Below are 11,525 nucleotides of genomic sequence, written 5' to 3'. Positions count from 1 at the left end.
CCTACCCGTCCCGTTGCTACCCCTATTCTCCTCCTCAAGTTTCTCCAGCGCAAGAGGAAACAACGTGGTGAGGTTGACATAGTAAAAATCTCTTCAAATTAATTCAAAAACAAAAGTATTCTATTTTTTTCGGTAAATATACTACTTTAAATTTATATTTTATTATGATTATTATGTTTTTTTTATTGTTTATGTAATTATCTATTTTGTATTTTTTTAATTATTTTATTTTAGTATGTTAAGAAATATTATAATCAACATCTTTAATTATGTTTAAAAAAATAGATAAAATATTTCTATTAACCACAAATTTTAGTAAAAATTTCAGTATATTTTGTATCGTGGGGCTAGGAACAATTAGCAAAAATAGATAAGCTTTTGGTTTCATTATACTATTATAGTACTCAGCTAGTCAAGTCAACCACTTGTTTTTGTCTTTATGCAGAAAATGAAGGGATGAGAAATTGATTAATATCATATTGAGATATATAGACTTTATAAGGTGTTAATGGTTAATATTTCTAGCGGCTAAATATATCGAATCTTGTGTGCCAAGGGGACCGGCAAATTTATCCTTTATTTATTTTTTTGTTTTTTTATTTTTTTTATAATTGTCTTGTAAAAAGTTTATAAATTATAGTTTAAATGACATCATTTTTTTATATTCAACTAAAAGATCATTGATTTGAGTCTTTCTATCTTTAATAAAAAAAAATTATCTGTAAAAAACTTGGATATTGTTTTGAAATTTATATTAAAGAATGTGATGTTTGGAAATTAGACTTAGAAAAAGTACACCTAATCAATTAGTCATACAATCAACTAAAAAAAAATTTCATAAAAAAATAGCACTTATAAAATCATTTTAATTTTATTTTTACTATAAAATTAACCACACAAACTCTTATTTCTCTTTTCATAGTCACACATAGCATCGTTCACTCGCCCTACATCTAGGCCACTACTTATGCTGCTGACTAACGAGACGACTTTTTTCTGCCGTCGGCCGCCGCAATGTCTCTCCATCACAAACACCACAACGCCGCACGAGTTTGAACATAAAAGAAGGTCGCAGATCACACCATGGTGATGCGCCATAAATCCAGTGAGTGAGACCCACTACCAACCACACCAATCTCCATGCCGGGGGTCGATGAAAAGGACATTGTGCTTCCCACATCTTTGCAATTAGCTGCGACCTCTCCTTCCATCTCCTCGCACAGGATTTTTTGGTTTTAGACGATATTTTTTTATTAGTTTTAGATGTTTTTTTTTAATTTTAAATGTTTTTTTTATGTTTTAAATGTTTCTTCTTTTTAAATTTGGATAATTTTTTTAATAATTTTAGATATTTTTCTTTGTAATATCTTTTTGGTTTTGGACGACTCTTTTTATTAGTTTTAGATATTTCTTTTTCTTATGTTTTAAATGTTTTTTTTTTAGTTTAAATAATTTTTTAATAGGTTTAGATTTTTTTATTAGTTTTCGGATATTCTTTTTCTAATAATGTTAGATATCTCATTTTGTTAGATTTTAAATTTAAAAAAAAATAATTTTTTATATCTCATTTTTCTTAGGTTTTAAATATTTATTTTTATTACATTTCAAACTTTTTTATTCTTGTTCTTCTTTTTTTTGTAGGTTTTAGATTTTTTAAAATAATTTTAAATATTTTTTTTGGTCAGATTTTGAATATTTTTTATTACGGTTTAAATGTTTTTTTATTAAATTTTGGATATTCTTTTTATAACTATTTTGGACGTTTATTTTTATTTGATTTTAGATAATTTTTTTTAGATTTTAAATGTTTTATTTCATTTTATTTTAAATATTTCTAAGTTCATATTTACTCTAAAAAAATAAAATAAAAAGTTGCTAGTTGATAGCAGGTAGCCAGGTAGTTGCATTTCTTATTGGCTATTTAAAAGAGTTGAATTCGAGTTAAGGCAAATAAGTAAGGAAAGTATAAAAATTAAAAAGTATAGCTTTGAATTTGAAACTCCCCATAAATGCGTTGTTTATAAAACTGAGACCGTGACACACGACTTCTCATGTGCAATGGAGGCATTTTTAACATTCCTAATCGCCGAGTCTCATACATTTTAACCTTGAAATTAGATTATAGACAACTTGTTCTTGTTTTATTGCCATGAAAATTCAAATTTTGACTTGTAGTTCATGGAAACATGCATAGAGGCCTTTTTCATGATGTCTTTTGTCCTTCCAAACATGCATTGATTGGAGAACTAACTAGTGAGAATCAACTTTAGGAAATTTAATCGCATTTCTTGACTATGTAGCATGAGATAGATATTCTTCTTCTCCACATCATTTTAGGTAAGTAATCGTTAAACTCTTGGATATTCCTTTTCTTAGAAGCTAATATTAATAATTAATCATATTTCTATTTTGTTTGTATTTAGTTGTTTATGTACTCCGGATCCTAACTCAATGCAACAATAAAAGATAAAATTGTAAGTAGTTAGATTAGAATAATAAAATATAAAGATGATGAAATATGTATTAACTCAAAATATATGAGTTTACATGTTTGTTTTTTCTTTTTTGTTTTTTTTTTCTTCATAAGATGACAACCTTGTGCTACTATTTAGTATTTATCTAACTTGTCACGTCAATATTAGCCAAATAAACTATTAACAAAAACTAAAATAGACTTTTAAATTTTATTGAACTGTAATTTAAAAAAAAATTTAAAAAGAACATACAATATTTTACAAATACGAGAGAAGCACTTAGCATATTTTTTTGGAACAAAAAGTTCAACACAATAAGGAAGAGCAGTTAAAAAGTACAAAATATTAGGTAACAAAATAAAAAATTAAACTGTAGTCATCTCTAATATTGACATTAACAACTAGAAGGATCAAAATCACCCCTTTTTGTAGCTCCTAATCGACTTGTTGATAACCTCTACAATACTTGCTTCTTGATTTCTTAATATCCTGTCACTCATTTTTAGTAAAGTATTTCAGATAATAATAGCACAAAAGTCAATCAACCACCTATTGCGTTCATCCTTCCTAGCAAGAGCCCATGTCCAACTCTTGAAGTGTTGCTTAATTATTTCTGAAACAAACCATATATAATTTCTTATAAGCGAACAACCAAACACACCATACCCGTCAAGTAAACTCACAACCCAGAAACAAATGGTAATCATTTTCAGAAGGAAAAGTATAGATAGACAATAAAAATACTAAACAATGTGAACAATTGATATATCGGATGTTCATTTCATTAAGTATACGGATGGTTATTCTAATATTAAGATTTAGGTGGGTAATTTGAAGGTGTAATGTGTTTTAATTTGATTGGTGGTTGATCATGTTGTTCAAAAAAGTTATTGGTTACTTAGCATAACCCTTTTCAGAATCCTTTTTACACAACACACAATCAATATCATTTTAACCAGCAATGCCAAATCTGCTTAATCTGTTCTTAATATTGACCATGCCAACTAATACAAATCAAGTGAATAACTCCACTATTGGAGGAATCAACTCCCTCAAAATGGAACAAGTGAGGCGATAACTAAAAATATTCTCCGGGAGTGTTAGATTGAACCTATAAAACCTACACAAAAGAGTTAGTAGAATAAATGTTTGATCTATCAAATTTTCATACTATTTTATTCTTTCTCTCGAATGCTAAATTGACATATTATAGCACTCCATAAAATTAATTCACTAATTTCTACTTTCATTAATTTCTACTTTCATTAGAACAGCTTTCTTTTCTATTATAATCTATCCTATAACTCACAATTTCTAATTACATATTCGTTTTGGTTTGAAACCGAAAAAAATTGTGAAAAAATATCCTTTAACACATTATAGCTCAGTTAATTATCCTTCCAAAATCAAATTTTTTATTCTTTTATCTTCTATTTTTAAAGACAATTTTTTTATCATTCTCTTTCTCACCTGCTGATTTTTTATTTATAAGTGTATAATTAATAAATATCTTTTTATAGATCTCCTGTAATAAATATCTTTTTATAGACCTCTTTTTTTAGACACAGATTGACCAAAAATTAAAATATTTAAATTCATTTATTACAAGAAGCACTTAGCATATTATTTAGCGGTTCTAAAGTTTCCAAGGCAATACAAGTACATTACAGCATATGCTCTTTCTTTTAAATGTGATGATGATAATATTTAGGGATGAAACCACAAAGAATTAAATAAAGTAATTAAGCAGCGTGTATTAATACAGTTGTATTAACGAAAGAGATAGAATAAATGAATAATAAAATGGAGAATGAAAGGTAGAAACAAAAGAGAGAAAACAAAGAAGAAAAATATAATTGTGGCCGGCTCATCACTGATCATGAAATGCAATGCTCAAAACAAAGGAAATCTGACAATCAAAGTGTGTGTATGTTGAATCTTTCTGAATGCAGCAACTATTCCATCTTTAGAAATCTATTTAAATTTTTTGAAATATTTGATAATTAAAAAATATTATTTAAAAATAGTCTAATTTTATTTTATTAGTATTTATTAATTAATAATTAATAAATATTAATAAAATAAATTTTAGTTATTTTAACTAATTTTTTATTATTTTTTTCTAGTATTATCGTTATATTTTATATTTTTTCTTTCAACATATTAATAAGGCGAACTATTTTATTATAGTTGGTTATTTCATTGAACTAATTATTTGCGTACCTTTAGCCTTTGCTAATAATCTTTAATTCAAATTTGAGACTTTTAATTTTTGAATTATCAAAAAGATGGAACTAGAATCTGTTATGATGATTAGAATTAAAAACTCAAATTATACTTTTTATGAATAATGGTATTCTCTTCATTAGATAAGTAACCAACTACCAATATAATTGACTAATAAATTTTTTTAATAATTTTAATAACACATTAGAATATAAAATTCTAACAAGCATCTGGGTAACACTAACCACGAGATACATATTCAACACAGCTTAAGCAAGGTTCCACTTCACAAAATTATATCTAAATCATAATGATAATACTTCAAGGAATATATTCTTTTTTCTTTAATTTCCCCTCTTAGATATGACATGTTTATATATGAGTATAAGTTATTAAAGTAAATATTATTTGTCTTCATGTTTATGGTAACTCGGTCATAATCCACAAACATAATTAGAAACAAGCACATTTTTCACATGATTTTGTCGGCTACTTATTAACCTAACACCACTTCGACTTTTCAAAGGGAAAGAATATATTAATATACGACATTGTTACTCAAGTTTTACTTTATTTACACTAATGTAAATTAAACTTCTAGTCTCACTACAATAATCTCTTATCATCACTTTTTCTAGAAAATATAATAGCCTAAAAAGTTATGATAGAATCTAAGGAACAAAGAAGAGAATACAAATATATATAATAAACAAAGTTTTCATGGAAAAAGTGATATTTGTCGAATTATACAATTTATGACAATTGAGTTAGACTAGTCTTTTAAAGCATGCAATTTTCACTAGTAAAATTTAATTAATTTTGTGATTGCTTTATACCCAGCTAGCTCATATCTTCTGGCATATATATTTTAAGGATGAAAAATAATTTATATTCTCTTATTATTAAATATTTTTTCTTAATCTTTTTCCATCGTACTCCTATAATAACGTGTATCATTAATGTTTGAGGATTGCTTCGTCCAAGATTATGATGAGCTGTGACTGTGGGACACTGTATATGTGAAACTTGAGAAGTATAAACTCCTAAAAGTCTAAACAGATGATTTCAATTACAATTATGTTGACCAATTCTTCCACTGTTATTAATATCAAATAATCAATATCATTGAAATCTAGGCGAGTGGACGATAGATGATGCAAATTAAATGAGAATATTCAATGGTATATACAGAATCTCGTGAGCATTATTATTATAAGGTAGGGTATATTCATTCTGCATCCAAATCTTTTGGCGAATCTCAAAATAAATAATTGAATTTGAATGCTCCTCCTTTGACTTTAGGTATGTGTTCAGTGTGTCCTCATTTCGTGCCAGAATACATACCTCGAAAGTTGCCTCCTCCAAAAATCACTACAGCATATTCTTACTAAAATGAAATTGATCAAATTTATTGTGTATAAAAATCCATTCAACGGTGTAAGTCCACAAGACTTGGCTCTCGATATGTTCGAATTAAAACACGTGCGTGTATCATTTTTCAGATAAATCCGATTATTATTAATTACTTTTTCTGAATTAAAGTGGAATGATAGTATATTCATTCTACATCGAAATCATTTGGTTGATATTATCAGACAATAGTATCAAAAGCATACTGTTTTGGGAATTATCTGAAATCGTACTAATTAAGTTTGAATGTGTGGTTCAAACGTTAGAAAAAAGTGATTTTGACTGATTCGTATCTGTGAGCCACCTTTCAAGTTGTTTGTATGCTTGAATAGGTGAAGGTGGTACCTGTAAGAAATTCTATTACCTAAATCAAGAGTTGAGCAAGTTTAGAATATTGGAATTTAAGTATACCTGAGAATATTAGTGTATTTATAGGGGATGAGCCAATAACCACCGGTGAAATAGTTCCACGATTGATGAAATGATGGTAGATAACCATCCTTTTATCTTAGAATTGTTGAGACATCTCTTTTAAAAGTGGGAGAGAGATTTACGGGGATAGTTATTCATTTAGATAAGTGTTAAGTGTCTGCTTACGTTGAACCCGATCTCTTGAAGGAGGTCAGACAAGCAGTAGAGACCAATCTACTAAATTAGGCCTTTTAACTCAATTTAGGTCTAGCTTTATTATTTGAGTATAAATAGATACCAAGTATACTTTTAGCAGAATATTTAAAAAACAATAAATAAATTATAATAAATATAAATAAAATTTTCTTTCTATGTCTAGTTATTATCCTTAATAGACTAATAGAGAATATATGTGCAGAAAATCAAAACCGCTATTAAAACTAAGCTTCATTCAAATTGCCTTGTCACGGTTGATCCCTGATAATCTATTAGTTAATCCAATCAAATTGATTGATTTGATATAGTTTAAAGGTTACTTGTCATAATAAGTCATAACCAATGACACCACATCGTTTTGTAAGAACAGATTAATTTAGTTGACCACCCTCTAATAATATACTCACATTAGAATAAGAAAAATGTAGCATGATTGTTTTAAAAAATGTTTATAAAATATTCTTTTAAATGCTTATAAATTAATAGGTAAATTTTTAATGTTCTGAAATCTTAAAGAAATGGATTCTTCCTTTATTTAATAGTTGTGAGTATCTCTATCTATATTATTTAAATAATGAGAAGGAGAAAGTTTACAAACAAATAAACAATAACGTAGTTGCAGTTGTACTAACCAGTAAGTCACTTTGCTTAATTATTCACTCAAGGTAATACGATATATTTTACATGTTCGTACGCTTCTTATTTCTGCCCTAATTATTCTTTTCATATAATATATCACCATTCACCAAAGTTAATTTATTAATTTCTCTAAGCTTCGTATTTCTTAATTTTACACACAAGTTTTAAAAGAGAGAATATCAACCACTAGAACACAATTCAGAATCATCAATACAAAATCTCGCACACTCCCCCGACAAAATCTCACACGTTTCTGGAAATTTTTTTTGTCATCTGTAGTATTTTTTTATTCGACAGACTAATGACTAATTTGTCGCTGATCTAAGTTCTATTTGAGTCTGCTATCAACCAATGGGTTATGCTTGCCTAAGAGAACGAGTGAGCTAACCACTCGACCAACTCAAGTTGGTTTAGACACAGAATTTTTTCCATCCACTTTGATCTAAAACTTTCAACATGCATATGATCATGAAGTTCTTGGGTGATGGCCCATTTTCATCTAGCTTTCTAGCTACCTACGCCTCTACTTGACATGTTTTTCACGCTGCCTTTGACCCTGGGCATGTCCTTGCCATAAAGACCTCACGATTTTAATCAGATAACATAAACTAACGGTTAATGCTCTTAATAGTTCTTGGAAAACCATTTATAAATCTATTTGTTCCTTTAAAAATTCAACAATTTAATTATTTTTTCAAAAATACTAACGTATTACTAAAATCTGCTGACGTGTGAAATAAATTAACCACATCTCAAATTTTTAATATGCCTCCAGAAATGTATCAAAGAAACCAACCTAATTCACATTGATTCAACAAGGCAAATTAATGCATGTGGCTACTATCTGAATCATATACTAGTTTTCAAGAAAGTAGAGACCTGAATTTGTGTTTAAACCCTTATTTTTCCTTTTCAGAGTTATGATATTCGTCATAACTTAAAGTTTGAAAAATTGCACAGAACAACAAAAAATATACGAGACTTGTTAAGATACAGTCCTCAAACTAAATGTTCAACAGCTTAATTCATTTAACATTAAATGTGGCAAATAATATCTGAGATACATAACTTTCACGCCAAGTCAACAAGGAGCAAAACAAACAGGGAGTGAAAGGCGATGGCACAAATAATAGCTATGCATATATCTTAGTACTTGGGAGGTGGCTGCTGTGTTGGCAACAGACCAAAACGCTTCTTCAGAAGAACTCTTTGCCGGGAGTATTTGTCATCCGGTGAAAAGCGTGCTGCATATCAAGAAACAATAATACACTCACAACAATGAACCAAAACTAATCAATTAATGCTGTTTCAAAAGCAAAATAAAAGGAAAGAGAAAAGAAAATCCACATAACTTAACCACTGAGAGATTCAACTTAATAATGCACCTAATCCTTATCTTGTTGCTTTTATTTTAAATTAGGAGGATATTTAAGATTTAAGAAGATAAATTGGTATATCATTACTCTTAAAAATGAGCTTCAGATTGAACTATCATTAGCATTTCCTCTCATTTCAAAAGAGCTGCACTACATGTTTGATGTTGATGACCTCAGACTGAAATGAAACAAGGACTATAGCATACACTAATGTGTCTAAGTGCAAGGGTTAGAGGTGTTCTTGCACTTGCTAAAATAAGTTTGGCTCCTCTACCATGAATACGCAATACAAAAGGCACAAACCTCGATGACTAAGATATTAGTGAAACAGGACACGATCAGTCCCAATTATTAAGTTCCAATTTCCAACATGACTACCGCTGTATCGCATGTATAAAATATAAGTACTAGCCTTCAATAGAGCAACTCAGATTGCTAGCAAGAACGGATGACTTGAACTCATTTACAAGACTTGCATATAAGTGGGGCCCTTAAATATATATTTTGATTTCTAGAATTTATCCAAAAAATATAAATGAATAAAAAAATAAATCTTCAGTTAATGCAAAAAAACATTGAACAGAGCAAGGGCAGCAGAGCTAAACAACTACAGAGATTACTCATTTATAGCTACCTGGGTGAGCAGATTGTGTGGCCAAACCTAGTGGTGTTTCCTTCTGCAAATACAAAGCAGCTAACATTTAGTGCAACCTAAACTTCTACAATCGAGAGGCCACAATGTCCACACTTGTCTTTCATGCAATGAATTCACAAAGAGAAGGTCCAATTGACAATTGAATAATCATCGGTAGTATATCATTCGTGTCATCACAAAGCGATTTCTTTTATCTCGGGACACATAAAGCTTTGCTTAAAAGAACCAAAAAAGAAAAATTCAATGGCACATGTCTACAAGCATAGTTGTCAATTTGCAAGTTAAATGTCTACAAACTTTTTATGTTTCAAACATCTTATTTATATCAATGTTTAGGTAATCTTATCATAAAAAACCTTACGGGAGTTGTGGAGGGTCAATAATACACAGCTTATCTATAACACTAAAATGGCACAAGTTTAGCATAAGACTTTGCACCGGAGTCTACTCTCAAGAATCATATATCATTACAACAATCAATTTAAATGGAGAAAAAATAGCATGATATTTTTGTTCAATACTTCCAAGTTCTGAACTTAAATTAGCATTAACAAGTTGAGTTTTCGAACAACCAAGTTCAATTTAAAAAAGAAAAAATAAAAACATGTTAAATTCTCAATATGGATTTAGGGATCATTTACCTTGGTAGTGTAAACTTTATCACCATTGTCATTTATGTAAAACTGAAGATACATTGTGGATAATATCTCAGTAAATTACTGCAATGGAAAAATACAAAACCTTGAGCATCAACATGCACATAAAGTAGAAACACCTAATAACAAATACAAGAATTATTTCTATACCTAGGACTTAGGGTTAATAACAGCAAAAGTATGAAAATAATGAGAAATAATCAAGAGTCATGTGCATCTAACCAACTAGTTCACGATATACACTGAAATAAGATAGTAAATATATGCACATGGGTGCCTACTTGGAAATTGGGGAGAGTGTTCAGAGAAAAATTATCAACAAAAGAAAGTAATGAAAAATAGATTCCTTTTTCCAAAGAAATCTTGAAATCCTTTTTCATCACGCATAAAAATTATAATATAAAACATGACAAGATTTTCTCCAATTTATTCTTCGCCTCATTTTCTGACTGACCAAACAAAATAGAAGCAGAACATGCTAAGCAAATTGCCTTGAAGATTCATTGACTTACCAATTAGCTAGCTCCTAACCTTCAAATCGATCCTGCGCCACTTCCTTTTCACCTTCTGTGTGTGATTTAACTTTGAAGACTAGAACCCTAAACCCTAAACAAATTATTTATTTATATATTACTTTTATATTTTTGGATATTTCTCCTTGATTTTTATTTTTTATTTTTTATTTTTTTTTGGTTTTCCTCGTGTAATTTCCGCAACCTTGAATAAGTTTTATTTTGGGCCGTTGTTTCATTAAGACATTAACCACCTTCTCAACCAACAAGCCCAAGGAGTAGAATCTTAATGCCCAATCGTTAAAAAAAGTGGAAATCTCTTAGGACAAAAAAAAAGCAATTGGCAAATAAAATGAAATAAAATAGATAATTTGAGTATACCAAAAAAAAAAAAATAAAATACAATTTCGTAGATACTCCCTACAATTTTTAAAGTGGACATTGAAATTGGTGGATTGTATTAAAATAGTCTTTTAAATTTCAATTTTACTATTTTAGTCCCTAAAATTCGAAAAAATAGACCACGTTAATTTTACATTTGCTTTCCGTCAAATGAATGTTAATGCAATGAGCGACATGGTACAATTCTTGTCACGTTGGATCAATCTGAATAAAAAGATCTCCAATCTGACAATCTCAAAGTCTTCCAATATCTCTATTTATATTCTTATTCCCTTTTCAATATGGATCAATCTCCAATTTCTTGCCCAACGACAAGAAGAATAAGTAGGAGAAAAAGAAGAATGTTAACCTAAATGTTTTTATAAATTTGGGGTAATAAAAGAGACAATGACTAAATTAATGCAATAAGACTTATTTGCTAGTGTAGCTAGTTGTTAGTATGTCCAACGTGGTAAAGATTGTGTCACGTCGTTTACAATGTTATCGCTCAGTTGACAAAAAATGGTTATAGAACTAATGTAGTATATTTTTTAAAATTTCAAGGATTA

General features: G+C 28.9%; 1 protein-coding gene across 1 annotated transcript; it reads right to left on the bottom strand.

The window, feature by feature from the left end:
* Positions 1–8,381: 8,381 nt before the first annotated feature.
* On the bottom strand, positions 8,382–10,685 carry LOC107481354 (H/ACA ribonucleoprotein complex subunit 3-like protein). Its single transcript, XM_016101639.3, has 4 exons — positions 10,576–10,685; positions 10,049–10,126; positions 9,387–9,429; positions 8,382–8,620 (listed from the first exon to the last, which is right to left on the bottom strand). Exons 2-4 carry the CDS (start codon positions 10,100–10,102, stop codon positions 8,523–8,525), a joined length of 195 nt encoding a protein of 64 aa, XP_015957125.1. The 5' UTR covers positions 10,103–10,126; positions 10,576–10,685; the 3' UTR covers positions 8,382–8,522.
* Between the last annotated feature and the right edge of the window lie 840 nt (positions 10,686–11,525).

The sequence above is a fragment of the Arachis duranensis genome, chromosome 3 (genome assembly GCF_000817695.3).
Source record: "Arachis duranensis cultivar V14167 chromosome 3, aradu.V14167.gnm2.J7QH, whole genome shotgun sequence".
In the NCBI taxonomy this organism is placed as follows: Eukaryota; Viridiplantae; Streptophyta; class Magnoliopsida; order Fabales; family Fabaceae; genus Arachis; species Arachis duranensis.
Note: the sequence above shows the minus strand (reverse complement) of the source record. Positions and strands in the feature narration are given on the sequence as shown.

Excerpts from the sequence above, each read along its gene's own strand:
- LOC107481354 (XM_016101639.3), bottom strand. The coding sequence starts at position 10,102 with ATGTATCTTCAGTTTTACATAAATGACAATGGTGATAAAGTTTACACT. Across the intron at positions 9,430-10,048 it reads ATAAAGTTTACACTACCAAG|AAGGAAACACCACTAGGTTT; the intron begins GTAAATGATCCC and ends TTGTATTTGCAG. Across the intron at positions 8,621-9,386 it reads CACACAATCTGCTCACCCAG|CACGCTTTTCACCGGATGAC; the intron begins GTAGCTATAAAT and ends CTTGATATGCAG.